Below are 15,199 nucleotides of genomic sequence, written 5' to 3' on the forward strand. Positions count from 1 at the left end.
TTTCCTTTCTCTGAAAATAGTTGGAACAACAGAAGATAGCAAATTTGTCCAAGTAAAGCAATGCCAATGCAGGACAACATTCTTTGAAGAAAGATTGTATCAAAGTTGCCATGCATGCATTCAGCAACCCCTCACATGCACACCCAAAAATGTTACAGATTCACACATTTTAATTTTTTGAATTTGAATACACACATCAGGGGCATAGCCAGGACCCTTTTTAGGGTGGATCTAAGCTTCGATTGGTGCCAAATTATTACTGAAATAACAACTTGCATTGTACATGTTGTTATGTATATCAATGGTGACTGCTGCATTCTTCAAAATACTGCTTTTGCAAGAATGTTATCAAACACATTAAACTAACATAGCAGAAATTTTATGATTTTTCAGGCCTTCTTTATAGAATAATGTGCAAAATGTGGTAAATTTAATGAAAAACACTTATGGGAAATTCTGCATGTTGCGTTTTTGGTGAAAAGTCTGGTTAAAAGTCAATAAAACTTAACATGAATGAATCACAGCTGATCAGCTACAAATAAGAAAAATTATGCATGCATCATGTTGCAACAGCATGAATGAAAAATATATTTAGCATGTCATTTTATCCACTTATAAGCAATTTTGGGCAACAATAACATATTTAACGTTATTGATTGTGAAAAATATGGTACCTACATATGGGGGCATACAATATAATATTTACAGAGAGTTTCAGTTACATTCTCTTTCATTATTTTCCTGTAGTTTACGGTTATTACAAGCATAAGAAAACAGTTTTTTCTTTGTGACATTTCAGGAGAACACACGCTCCTTTCATCAGACATTTATTTTCATTTTGACTAAAGATACAGTTATAACAATGGTTAGTAATTTTTAAACAAAAAGAATCTGTTATATAATGGATGTTGTCAATGTTACATTGTTGTAATATAGCAACTTAACTGCGAAAAAAGCAGTCTATTTTATTTTTATTTTAGATTTTTTATTTTTTATTTTTAAATTATGCTTGTAATAACCGTAAACTACAGGAAAATAATTCTATCATGCAAGCAATGCGTACATACAAGAAAAACTATCATTCTCTTTCTTAACATGAAAACAAGCATGAGCAAATCAACAACAGTTAATGTCACTTTCAAATTCAGCACCTCCAAAATCTATCTATCTATCTGTATCTACATAAATGGCTACTTTTGTTTCTATAAAAATCACACTGTTGAGCAGTATAGATGATATGAAGTTTCAAACTCACAAAATATTTATTTTCTAGATGGACCAATGAGCCATGACCAGCCCACATATGCCAGTGTTCCAGGTATAAGGGTATATGGTATGATGTGTGTGCAACAAAGCAATAAAAACCACGTGACACTCCGTTCAAGTCGGCCACTGCGAATTTCAAGAGCAATTTACAGAGGTACTTCTTCATCTCAAGGTAAGTATTATTTACATCAGTTTAAACTGATTCGTTATCAAAGCAAAGCTTCATCTCAACAGGGAGATGGAAGTGGGAACATTTAAGGGCAAAATACATGGATTGGAAAGTTAACCTTTTGCCACCCAAGCGTCTCGAACGAGATACCCAAATGTAACCCTCACTGTCCCAAGCGTCTCGATCGAGATGCTGTGTCAAGGTCGTAGTTTTTACGTTATAACTTTTCTATTTTTGGCTAGAATTTCGATTTTTTTTAATATTGTTCCTAACACATGTATTTAAGAGAAATGTTTTTTTGCATTTTTTTTGTCTTCATGAAAATAGTTGGGGAAAGGCGGGAAGAGGGACTTCTCTTTTGCATCTCTTTTCAAGGTCAAAGTTTTGCCAACAAAGGAAGACCGACTTTGTTGTTCTAAAGCAATGCTTTTCACTCCCGCCTGTGAACTGCTTTCGAAGGAAGCTTGTTTATCAGTATCGGATGTCAAAATGAAAGTTTTCCGTGAGGGGGTGGGGGAAGACTAGTTGCTGAATCTGCGTTGTGAGAATGGAATTTCGAAGCGCGCTGAAGGAAACATTTGTGTTTTTAGCACAAGTGTCCACAAGTTGCAACAAGGGTTACCCTGCATTGTCTAAAAATAGAATTTCAAGCACCTGCAAGAATCGGTGCTCATTTTTCACTGCGTTCTAGCTTTTCGTCCGTGAATGTTGTGCGTAGGTGTCGTTTTGTGCCCAAGTGCGAGGACATTTTTTGGGTGGTGACAATTTTTTAAAATAATTTTTGGGGGGTTTTCTCCCTTCCCCCTCCATATATACGCCAAATTTGCATAAATTTTGCATTTTGACATTTTTTTTCAGGGGGCGGGGGGAAACACCATTTTTTTTAAGAAAAGTATTTTTGAGGGGATTTCCCCCTTTTCCCCCCTCCATATGTACGCCGAATGTGCATAAATTATATATCGTCTGAATCTGTGATTCATTCTGCGTACAACGGTATATCTTTCATATCTCTAGGGCATTTAGTTTCTGAGCTATAGTCATTTCAAGGTACCGCTGCATTTTGAAGCTTCAATCAGTGGCGTGTCGACTATTCCCTTTGGGGGTACAACTCAAGTTACATTGGTCATATGATAATAATGCAAATATTTTTGTGTTCCTTACATGTCAGTGATCATTTCCATGTGCATGTCGACACTGTCATGTACTTTTTTCTTGGGGGGAGGGTGGGGGAACTAATTTTTTTTCCAGAAATTTTGGAATTTTGAGAGTTTGCCCCCTCCCCCCCCACCACATATATGCCGAATTTGCATAAATTTCATATAGTCTGAATCTCTGGTTCATTCCGCGTACAACGGTATATCACTCATCTCTCTAGGGCAATTAGTCTCCGATCTACACTCATTTAATTGAAACTCTGCATTTTGCTCAAAATCGGCTCGGGACAGAGAGCCTTACATGTGAAAAAGGCCTTGGGTCTCAAAAGGTTAATAGTGATCACAGCAGTGCTGAAGGGGAATGATGATAGGGGTGATCCAGACCATGTTGGCACATACGAGACTGAACTTTCCCCTTCCCATGGTATCATGTGATACATGTGAACAGGAACATTACGGTCCTGGCTGAAAATTGAAACTGCGAGGGACTATGCTGCAAAGGAGTGCTATCAGTGACTTGTTGAAATGATGCATGACCATACAGTACAGTAGAGGTGGGTAAACGGCTTCAAGTAGGAATGCGAAAACATGCATGATGAGCCTAAGTCTGGGCACCCTGCCATTATGGATGTGCAAGTGGAGGCTGTGTCTACCTTGCTGGAAGATGATTGCCGTTGGACTGTTCGAGATTGCCGGCGAAACCAGTCTCAGTAACAGCTGTCCTGAAATTCCTGGGGTGGCTACACTTGTGGAAAACTGTGGCACGCTGAGTTTCACATGCACTGACTCAGATTGAAGCTTGGCAGCAATGCAAGGCATCTAGGATTCATCTGGAGTAATACAAGACGAATTCCTATGAAGAACCATTGCCTAGGATGAAACATGAGCAAGCTCGTAGGAGGTGCAACTGAAACATGAATCCATCAAGTGGCACCATGATGGCTCTCCATGTCCCAACACACATGAAAGTCACGCTTATTGTTGCATACGATTGTGACAGTGTGATTCTTACTCGCCAAGTACCCAATGGACAAAGTGTCACTGCTACTTACTATGTGCATTTCATACTATGCAACCTGCATGAAGTCCTGTAGAAGAAACGGTGTAGCTTTCTGACCACTCCATCCATTATCCTCCATGACAATGCCTGTTGTCATGTGGCTGGCGTTGTCTCTGACCTGCTTGCAAGTTGGGATTGAGAAGTACTGTACCACCTTACGTACTGTGCTACTCCTTTCCTTTGCTTACATGCACCCTTGTGATCACTATTAAATTTTCATATTCCAATGTATAATCAACTTTCAAACATCACTTTCCTATCTCTCTCTCTACATATATATGAATTCAGCAACAACAACTTGATGAAAAGGACAAGAAAACACCAGAAAGAAGACTAACGCCTTGACTATTGTAGAAATTTAAGCAAACAAATACAGCTTCGACCAGGACTCAAATGTTTAAGAGAAAGGTCCACTGTCCTCAACTATCCTATCAAAAATATTTATTTGATTTGCTCGTTATATTTAATTTGCTAATGTCACTCAATGTATACTAGCTACAGAAAAATTATCTTACGATTGTCATCACTAATTTCTGGGGAACAGCTTTGGAAAGAAACAAACTGCAGCAACATGCAAATATACATGGGGCAAGGGGGGGGGGGGGGGTCTGAAGTGAGGGAAATTTCTACAGATAGATTCGGAGCCCACAATAAACTAATGCTTGGATGCAGGAAACATTGGTTAGACTGCCTCCTCTTAAAATTCATTTGTTGTTATTAACATGTGTACGTGTGTGTGTGATAAGTGTCTTTATTTCTGCAGGTCCTCTCCCACCATTCCCTTGGCACAAGGTGCAGGAATTTGTCAGCAAACTTAAGTGGACCCTATGAAGAACATTACAACATGACGATTTATGTTACACATCCAAAAAGAGAGAGAGAATACAGGTGACTTTTAAAAGATAATCATGCAAAAATTAAGTTTGATAAACACAAGAAATGTACTGTGCATGTGATGAAACGTGTGCTTTAATTTTGTAATGAAGAATGCTGGATTACAAGACAAGTTAACTTGATCATAACACCATGGATTTAGCATTTCATGTGAAGGGGACACATTCTGAAATTCTCTTCATGTTTATGTGCTGATTAATTTGAAAGTTGTAAGTGGTTACCAAACTGTTCGTTAATTGTACAAAGTGTGCTGAACTGAACAATTTTCAAGTATTCTCCAAGTTTATATGATGAATGTCTTGCATATTTTAGTAACTTTTAATATTTATTGCTGCATAATTTATATTAATATATAAAGAGAATTAGTAACTTTAATTATCACCTTGGTACTTCTAGTCCTATTTCATTTCATAATATTAAACCACAATTCCATAAATTAAATATTGAAAATTATTTTAACACATTCCAATTTTGTTGATATTCCGTAAGAGGCAATAATGGGAACAGATGAAAACTACTGTACCAAAGTAAATAATACATCAAATAGCATGCACCAAAATATTTATCATCTTAAGAAAATATTTCTTCTAAAGAAAAAAAATTCTGTAGTTTTTCACTACTTCAAGTAAGATGCTTAATTTTCTTCCTTTCCTGAATAAAATATCCCGATGTTCTTCAAAAAAGTTTGCAAAACATGTACTGGAGAAAATAGAAAAAGCTTTTTCTCATCCACTTCAATGCAAATATATGCCTTCAGGGTTGAAGCAACATAGGAATGGTAGCACTGGATGAAGCAAGTATCTATTATCATAGGGGGAGCCTTGGTGAAGGGATATCTTGAAATGGGTGAAGCTTCTTATGCATTGAAGAGTATGTGAATAAGCCTATAATATCAAGTAATAAATATGTGTTGAAATATGGCAGTGAAAGTCTATTGGCAGCAAAAGTCTAATACTGCATGTATTCCATTCAACTTTAACTGATTTCCCTCACTCACTCTAACCAAACAGAGTTATTTTGAAACAAAGCAAATAAAGAAAAGAGCCCACAAAATATGTGTACAGACACATTTGGTTCTTTATGAAAGGGGACAATATTAATTTAAATTCAAATATTCAAATAAATCACAAATTTGTAATAAAAATCATCTACCTTAATACCATCAGCAGCATGAAGATATAAACAGATGCACGTTCAAAGAGTTGCATTATCATATGGTCACGTATTGACTGGTATTATGCATTAATATAGTTTAGCAAGTGTTGCATGTTCTATAATTTTTATGTTAAAATCAACTGAAATTATAGACAAAACTTTAAAAACTCATATGTTTCTGTTATTAATTACAAGCAATTCTAGCAACTTTGAATAATTATTTCCAATTAGTTTCTGGAATTCATTAAAATCAATTTAGTAAAACTCAACTTTCAAAACTGCAATTTTTGTTAAGAGTTGCATGTAGATTTGAATATATGCATGTGTATGTTGTGTGTGAGTGTGTGTGCGTGTGTGTTATCAACAGATATTAAAAACCAGCGATATTTAATTTTAATATATGTGGAATTCACTTTCTGAACATTGTTTTCTTCATCACTGTAATCAATAAATATTCGCACATAATGTGCTGTCTTTAAAGTTACATAATGTATGATATCTTGCCTATGTATTTATTGCAAAACATGTTATTAATTTTTGTTACTGCTTGTTTCCATTATTTTGTAAATAAACTGTTTTGAAAAAAAATCTACTTCTTTTCCTCAATTTACAATATATTCAACAGATTTACAAAAACATGTGCAATTTTGGTGTGCTGATATAATACTGTAGTCTTTAAAACTTTCCAGTAGACATTATAGGCTAGAATATTGTTTTCATGTGCTTTGCATTTTAGATATTTTAATAATAACAAATTAAGAAGTTATTACACTGAAAAACAACAAATGTGCCAGAAGTTGACTAATAAACGCACAATCATTTCCATAATTTGAATTTAAGTTGACACAAGAAGTAATTTAAATCATTAAATACTGAATGGTCCTGACCAGTGTCTGCAAGCCTCATATGACAGCTGGTTCCTTCTTGAACCAGCAGCACATGACTGACTCTATGAGTCTAATCATTTCTGTGGAACAGTTCTTGATATTTAATTTTTGATCTCTTTTTTAATTTGTGGATGTGACCTTGAATTTCAATGCAATATGACTTTCCATAGTCTGATACTGATGCCAAATGGGGGATCATTTTGAAATTTCCCCTGGAAGGTCCACTGAACAGAAATAAATGATTTGCACTTTACAAACCACATAAACAAAATGCTTTCTGCTGTAGCAACTGTAGCATTACCATCTTACGTGACAGAAAAAGAGAGTAAACAACTAGGCGTATGTATAAAAAACTTTCCTTGCATGTGAGACACCTGTTTCTGTGTGAACTTTAAAAGCCACGCTGTTTTTTTACTTACGAGGATAACTTTCAATTTCTCAAAGAATTTTTTTTACCACTAAAACTGCATCGGAAGTAGCAGCTGGTCGAAAAAGTGAAAACAGTTCAAATCTTCACTTGGTAGCTTCACTACTTACTTCACGAAATCCCTAAGAATAAATAAGCGGAACAAAGCATAATTATAAAAATGTAATAGAAAAGGTTGCATCACAACATATGGGTACTCACCGAGCACTTCAGCGTTGACAAAAATGTTGCAGCTGTACATGGCTGCCATAAGACGTTGTGGTTGTGCCTGGAAAGCTCTTCTGCAACCTTCCTTCACTGAAGACATTATTTGCCCTGACAGTGGGCCATAAGGCTGACTGGACATTTCACTGAAAAATACAAAAAAGTAGAAATAAAAATCAGTTAAGTATGTTTCATGTGAACTGCACATACCAATCTGATCACAAATCTATAAATGCAATATTACACTGTACCTTTACCCTGAAAGAAAATCATAAGGAATCCTAAATATGTGATTCTATAATATTTCCTATTTTTATCAATTTGAATAATGTAAACTTTGTACAATATATGTACTTAATTCCTACACAATATTTACTGAAGTAACATCTAATAAGTTAATGTTCATTTACATCTAGAGAAACTGACTTCATGAATGTGTGAAAGATTAGTAATATTCTCACTAATTCACTTCAAGGCAAGTTTTATTATCTTGGTTAATAAATGTAATTCCGCCATTACATTAAATCATATACTACAGCAAAGCATTATGCTCATGAAATACATAATAAAGTTATAAAATACAAAACACCTCTGAAGTTGGTGAGTAATGTGATGCAAGTAACTTACTTTTTAGGCTTATTAAAATTTACAAATTAAAGGTGCTGGGACTTGAGGAACAAAGTAATAAGAGTAATGTGGCCAACAGAACCTGATTTTTTAATGAATGAAAACTGCATAACAATATTTATTGACCTTTAGAATGTATACATTCATAACTTTATCAAACATTTCATTGGATCACATTTTCACTACATCTTATTAGAAACTTTTCCTTATGAATGTATTTGATGTACAAGATACACTAGTTCATGGAATGAATCATAATACAATACTTAATTAGAACATAAGAAATACAGTAGTACAGACGGGATCAACCAACTCAGAAGTGAGTTGGAAACTCTTCATTACTCCTGTATAGATAAGAAAGTGGGGGAGGGCAGTAGCAGACAAGGCCACCACGCAACCTTGTTTCCGTCAAGCTTGTTGGAGTCTTGGCAGTTTGTGGAAGGATTTTGTGTTCCTACCCCCCCCCCCTCCACCCCCTTCTCTCTCTCTCTTTCCATTGAAAAACAGGGTGCCACGATTATACGATGAAATATGGTAATATATAACGATAAAGCTTTATTTCAAGATGATGATGATGATAATAACCCATGGGGCCACAGTCCGTGAGGGCCAGGTCCTACCTACAGACTGCCGGCCTCACTTCCACCTGCCGAGGTGGGAATTATGGGGTGACGTGTGGTCAGCAAGACAAGCCTTCAGTCGTAGGTTTCCGTGACCACGTCACGCTACTCATTTGTAGCTAACCAATTTCCTCACGACGGTGGATGGCCACTGGTCCCATACACAGGCCGAAATCTCAGGACCAGATGTTCCGGATTCGAATCCCGGCCTGGGCATGGATATTTGTGAGTGTCCATTCATCAATTTCATCATATCATCACTCATCCCCATCTTCGCAAATTAGCCAAAAGTGGCACATCTCAGGACCAGATGTTCCGGGTTCGAATCCTGGCCTGGGCATAGATATTTGTGAGTGTCCATTCATCAATTTCATCATATTATCACTCATCTCCATTTTCACAAATTAGCCAAAAGTGGCACAAAAAGCGAAGTAAGTATAAGCCAAATTAATCAATCAATTGATAGGGCAGAACCATATATCATACAATACAGGTGAAATTGTTCTTGGTAGACGTGAATTGTTAATATGCCTAAACTCTTAAAATACTCTAATATCAGGTTTTCTGTTGCAATTATTATTTCAATTTTGAGGGTCTCCATGACCTAGTGCTTTGAATACTGCTCTATGAAACCGGAGACCCTATTTCGATTGCTTGATTAATTTGCTTTATTTTAATTCGTTTCTTGTGCCACTTTTGGCTAAATGCGACGATGAGGATGGTCGATGAAATGATGAAATTAATAAAGGGACACTCACAATGAACACCGAATGAACACAATGCCACAGCCGGTGTTTAAGCAAGCTGTGCTAACCACTCTACCACGGAGGCCAGAATCCTTTTTAATGTATAGGAGAAATCGTTCCTTGACATAGAACTAAGAACAGTTAATATGCGTCATCTCGAAGTTATTATTATTTATTCTTAACCATTATTTTGCCTACATCAAAACTTCCACACAATAAGATCAATTACACTAAAGACAACAGCGTTAGAGTCTATGCTTTACGGAATGATTAAGCACACGATGACGGAAAATAATTCACATGATTATAGTGATGCATTACATCAGTGAAACATTAATTTTTGGCCATGAAGAAAAAATGAAAAATGCAGGGACAGAATAATCGATTGATTGATTATTTTATTTAGCTTTTCTTCCACTTTTGGGTAATCACAAAGATAAGGATTAAAGGTGTGTTAAGATGAAATTTGTGAAAGGACAACTACAAACGTAGATGGATAGGACACAGCACAAACCCCACAGACCATTACACTGACCGTATGTCTAGATGCCAGATCCTCGTTAGTGTGCAAAATACACTCCATGGTCACAATGACGTATGCATTCGTAGAATTGATTTGTATATGATATTTTTCCTCCCCTTCCAAAAAAACGCAAGTTAAACTATTGCGCATTATGTGATATGCTCATTATTTCTCAGGAACACTCGCGACCTTCAACCAGTTTAGCCCTTAAACAAAATTGCGGGTTAGGATGTTAACAACAGATACTTCCCAAGACAATATGCAAAGAATACTGCCACATACATAGAATATAAAACATTTTTATTTTCTCGTTTCTACTACATCCCTGTGGAGTAAAGATGGTTTGGAGCGTGGTGCTGATCGTATGACCTCTAAAATGGCTGAACTCGAGATAAGCGGCACAGGCACCCTACTGCTACATCCCCTAAATGTGCCTTCATGGCATGGTTCTATACGCACTACCAACTTTACCTTACCTTTACTACTACTAACTACTCATGCCAGGAATTTTTGTATTTTTGATCCTTCATTATGTCTCCATTGCTAACCTGGTTCATTCCCAGTCATGACTGCAATTAGTTGATTCAATAAAAATATGTCAGATTTAATATGAAACAGGTGTTGGTGTGCACGTACACATACGCACAAGGGGAGGGAGGGAGGGAGGGGGGAGAGGGAGAGAAAGATATATATATATATATATATATATATATATATATATATATATATATATATATATATATATACAGGGTGTCCACGCTAGAGGGATCGAGAAATAAGTGATAATTTCTAGTGAACAGAATGTATTGGTAACATAAACTTTTACTTTTACTTGATACAAAACTCACCGAGTTTCAGATGATGTTCAATGCAACTCGATATGTGCACCTTTGGTGGGTCTGCACACATCTAAATGATATTCAACTTCCTGCCAAGTGTTCTCTAGCATTTGGGTAGTCACAAGCGCTACTGCATTTGTGATGCAGCCCCTCAGTTCCTGCAAATTTCTTGGTCTGTCTCCTTGATAAACAACGTCCTTAACATATCCTCAGAAAAAAAATCCAAATGGGTCAAATCGGGTGACCTGGCTGGCCAGGCAAGGGGTCCTTCTCTTCCGATCTACATATCGGGGAAACGTTCATCCAAGAAGTCACGCACCTGTTGATGATAATGGGCTGGTGCTCCATCTTGCTGGAAAATCGATCCTGGGGGAAATTGGTCTATGGCGAAGTTCTGCAACATGTCCAGATACACATGTCCTGTGACTGTAGCCTCTAAGAAGAAGAATGGTCCAATGACAGAGTTCCTCGTCAATCCACACCAGACATTCACTTTAGGCGTGTCTCTCTCATGTTCGTGAATAACATGGGGAATTTCTGAACCCCATATCCGGCAGTTGTGCCTATTGATTTTGCTGCATAAATGAAAGGTTGCTTCATCCGAGAAAACATTCTTGACCAGATACGAGTTGTCATTTTCAATTCGCAGAAGCATTTCAGCTGCAAAATGTGCCCTAAGCGGACGATCATTTGGCTTTATGTGGTGATGAAGCTCGATCTTGTAAGCAGTCAAATGGAGTCGCTTGTGTAAGACCTTGTGAATAGTCGATCTAGGAATTTGAAGTTCGGAATTAGCTCTTCGGATAGACTTCCTTGGACTCCTTGCAAATGCCGTTCTCACATGTTCGATTGTTGCCTCATTCACAGACACTTTCGCATGTTTGCCGGTTTGCGGTAGTAAAGAACCTGTTTCTCGGAGTGTTCTGTTCCATTGGAGAATCGCTTTATGACCAGGTGGATCCACATTCCACGTACGACGAACACGGCGTTGAACCCGAGTAACAGATTTCTCTTCTGCTAGCCATAACATGCACTGAACTTTCTGTTGCGGTGTCCACATGTTTTCCACTGCGTGATCGACTACTGAATGGCGCCTGGCTTCCTTTCGAGACAAAAGCTATTGACGTGCATGCGCGACCGTGTAGCTGTCTGAAAACAGTGTTGCACAATCTCGGAGAGTTCCCTTTCCTGTCATATGAAAAATACAGCAATATCCTTATCTGGTTTTAAATGGCGAGCATTTATTTCTCGATCCCTCTAGCGTGGACACGCTGTGTATATATATCATTTGATCCCGTCTGTACATAACATATTAAGTTAATATAAAATAATACTTTTTGAGACACATATACATATCTAAAGGGGAAGAACCCCGCAAAATAAACCAGGATGTCAGTTTCCTGAATTTAACGGTTCCCCGCCATTTTTTCTCCTTCTTTACATCTTTATTTTCACTTCATTCCAAAAAAAAAAAAAAAAAAAAAAAGTATAGTATTCTATACATACAATAGTATCTTCAAATTTATATTATTGTATTGACCCATTCTTGTAACCGGAACAGGTCTTTAGCAAAGTATGTTCTTTTTATTATTATTATTATTATTATTATTTTTATTTAAGGATTTTTAGTATGTTTGATAATTAGTAATGTAGTTTCAAATTGGCTTATTTTTTATGTTAGTATGTGGTTAGTTTTAGTTATATAAGTGTATTATTATTTTAGGTATGTTATATATAGGTACCTTTATCTTCTCTCTTATGTTGTCATTTATACTTTTCTTCCTTTTATTCTTCCTTGATGTCTTACTTTTAACCCCTATAGTCATATCTTTAATATGATAAGTTTATGATCAGTGTTTATTTCTAGCCCTCTTTTAACTCTCGCATCTCTTATGAACTTTTTCATCTCTCTCCGCACAATGATGTAATCTATTATAGATTTTTCATTTCTACTTGGTTCTTCTCTAGCAGGGGTGCCCATTTGCCCCAAGTCCTATGATGCACTCCTCCCAAAAATGGGTAGAACATCCCCCCTTTATGCCAAATTATTTGCTCAAATTATTTTCTACAGATAAAATTTGCAGAACAGTGTAACACAGACATATTTAAGCATGTTTAAGTTCATAGTGTTTTTCCACTTATCTTGGCGATGAATGGTATTACATGTGTACTCCACACACATGCATTTAAACTGCCTTGTAAGACTCTTTGGAATGAATGTCATTAAAAGTAAGCTTTAGACAACGAAAACTGACAGTATTATACAATTACCCAGTTAGTCGTAGCACAGGAGCACAACAAGCGAACAGTAGCGGCGATTGGGTTCCAAAACTAGAGGAACAAAGTGCCTAAACAGGGTAGGGGGGGCAGGACAGTTTACTTTCCCTTAGTATAGCATAGTGTAGCAAAAGTGGCAAAAAGTGTGGGGAGGGGACAATTTTCCCATGCCCTCTCCCAACCTCCGCTACTGCAAGCGAAACAAATTGTGCCTCAAATCATCCAACACTAAGACTGAAGTCTGCAGTGTCCGAAAAACACCAGACATTGTTTGCTACTGGCCGAGATGCCAATAGAAAGGTGCATAACATTTGAAACCTTTCATTGCAAGATAGAAAAAGCACGGTTCATTTATGTTTCCTAACATAAATGTACAAAACTGCCTTGGCTCACTGCCATTGTTAATGTACTGAACCTTATTTTTGACATTTTGTCTGCTTGACTATGCAAAGAGTGCATCCCCCTCCTCTTCCAAGCTGATTCTAAAGACATAAGCGGTGGTGTTTCATTTCAATCGCATCACCGTTATCAGCCACAGGTAGGTAGAGAAACTGTACATAATAACCATAACTAAAAATCAATAACAAGTCAATCAAATTAAACGATCCCCCCATTTTTGTGTGAAGATATGTAGAAGTGGTAGATAAACTATAAAATTTTGTCCCCCTCCCCCCAAAATCCCATGATGCAGGTGCATTATGATTCCCCCTTGTGGGCACCCCTGATCTCTAGAATATTTGTGTATGTCCTTATGTATGTACTGTACATACACTCTGTAAAAAAAAAATAGCATCACTGTATTCTTATTACGGATGTTGACAATTTTGAGTTTCGCATGCATGCATCTTTCCTGCACAACTTGAAATCAATTGATTGAAGCATTGGTCTGGTATCACTACGTAGTGTGGTGTTATTCTTTTGTTGATTTAGTGTTTGGAGTGTCCGCTAGAGGGTGTTGCAATCGGTTACTGCTGCAAGGCTTTGTAATCAATTGTCAGGAATCTGTAAAACGATTGTTAGTAGTGCAACTTGTGACGTGTTTTATGTTGCACCTACATGTTCATTATTGACAGTTTGGATACGTTATCATATTTGTGAAGTGTTCTAGTGGTGTGTAGTGTATTTGAGCGTGTTTTCTCGGAAAAATGGGCAGAAAGTGTGACATTTCACCACGTAAGCAAGGAATGGTTCTTGCTTTGCATATGGATGGTCATTCTCAGAGAGAAATTGGTCGACAACTTCAAATGCATCAATCCACAATTAGCCGCTGCCTGCAAAAGTAACAAGAACATGGAAAATCATCACTGAGAAGTCACTGTGGCAGAAAGAAAAAGACATCACCTTGACTGGATCGTATGATAAAGGACATGGCACTGAAGAACAGAGGAATGAGTTCATGCCAAATTGAACATAAACTTCAAAATAAGGAGTTAATCTTACTCATGTTACTGTAGTGTCCCGACTAAAGAAACAGGGTGTTTCTAAACACGTCCCACGTAAAAAACACAGACTAACTGACGCACATGCAAAAGCTAGACTTGAGTTTGTCACCCATTATGGCGCATGGAACGATACAGATTGGGAACATGTGATATTTTCTGATGAAAAACGATTTAAAATGCTGGGGAATGACAGCTCAGTTAAACTGTGGATGCGGAAGGGAGAAGAACTTGCAAAATCTTGTATTTTAGAAACTCAAACATTTTGTGGCAGTGTTATGATTTGGGCATGTTTCTCTGCAAAAGGGATTGGCAGGATGCATATTTGCACATGGACTGTTAAGGCTGATCAATATCTGGAAATCCTGAATCGGAAAGTTCTACAAACTGCAGGAGATCATTTTTCTGGACAGAATTTGGACTACTTTATTTTTCAAGACGATAATGCAACCTGTCACCGTGCTCAGGTGGTGAATAACTGGTTTCATGATATGAATATTGAAAGACTTTGGTGACCGCCAAACTCTCCAGACATGAATCCTATAGAAAACTTGTGGGCTATGATGTGCAGAAAACTTGGTAATCAGACGTACAGGTCAAAAGAGGAACTTATGGCAGCAATTGTACATGTTTGGAATGAAATTAAGATCGAATATTGTCAAAATCTCATTCATAGCATGCCTCGAAGGTTGGAAGCACTTAGGAAGGCCAGGGGTGGCCACACTAAGTACTAGTCAATGTATTTACTTACTATCATTTGAAATTGACATATCATGATGCATTTAAAACCTTTGTTCAATCATTTTACTTGTAAAAATTGTCTTTCTGCGAAAACGTTCCACAAGCTATATTTGCAATAATTTTGTTATTAGTTCTGTAAAGTGCATTATGTACGTAACTATGACTTAAATA

At 37.0% G+C, this 15,199-nt stretch overlaps 2 protein-coding genes across 6 annotated transcripts in view; one reads left to right on the plus strand and one right to left on the minus strand.

Annotated features, from left to right (window-relative positions):
• Positions 1 to 6,266, plus strand: part of dsx-c73A (doublesex cognate 73A) — a 158,368-nt gene extending 152,102 nt beyond the window's left edge. The window contains exons 5-6 of the mRNA XM_083119910.1: positions 1,274 to 1,438; positions 4,413 to 6,266. Of these exons, the coding sequence (XP_082976036.1) occupies positions 1,274 to 1,438; positions 4,413 to 4,480 (233 nt within the window). The 3' untranslated portion in view covers positions 4,481 to 6,266. The remainder of the gene's footprint in view (positions 1 to 1,273; positions 1,439 to 4,412) is intronic.
• The window catches only part of LOC145985087 (elongation factor-like GTPase 1), a 400,968-nt gene that overhangs the window by 316,864 nt on the left and 68,905 nt on the right, over positions 1 to 15,199 (minus strand). For all 5 annotated transcript variants that reach the window (XM_083118671.1, XM_083118670.1, XM_083118669.1 and 2 more), the window contains exon 16: positions 7,214 to 7,362. In XM_083118671.1, coding sequence (XP_082974797.1) covers positions 7,214 to 7,362 — 149 coding nt within the window. The remainder of the gene's footprint in view (positions 1 to 7,213; positions 7,363 to 15,199) is intronic.

The sequence above is a fragment of the Lepisma saccharinum genome, chromosome 3 (genome assembly GCF_977018435.1).
Source record: "Lepisma saccharinum chromosome 3, izLepSacc3.1, whole genome shotgun sequence".
Lineage (NCBI taxonomy): Eukaryota > Metazoa > Arthropoda > Insecta > Zygentoma > Lepismatidae > Lepisma > Lepisma saccharinum.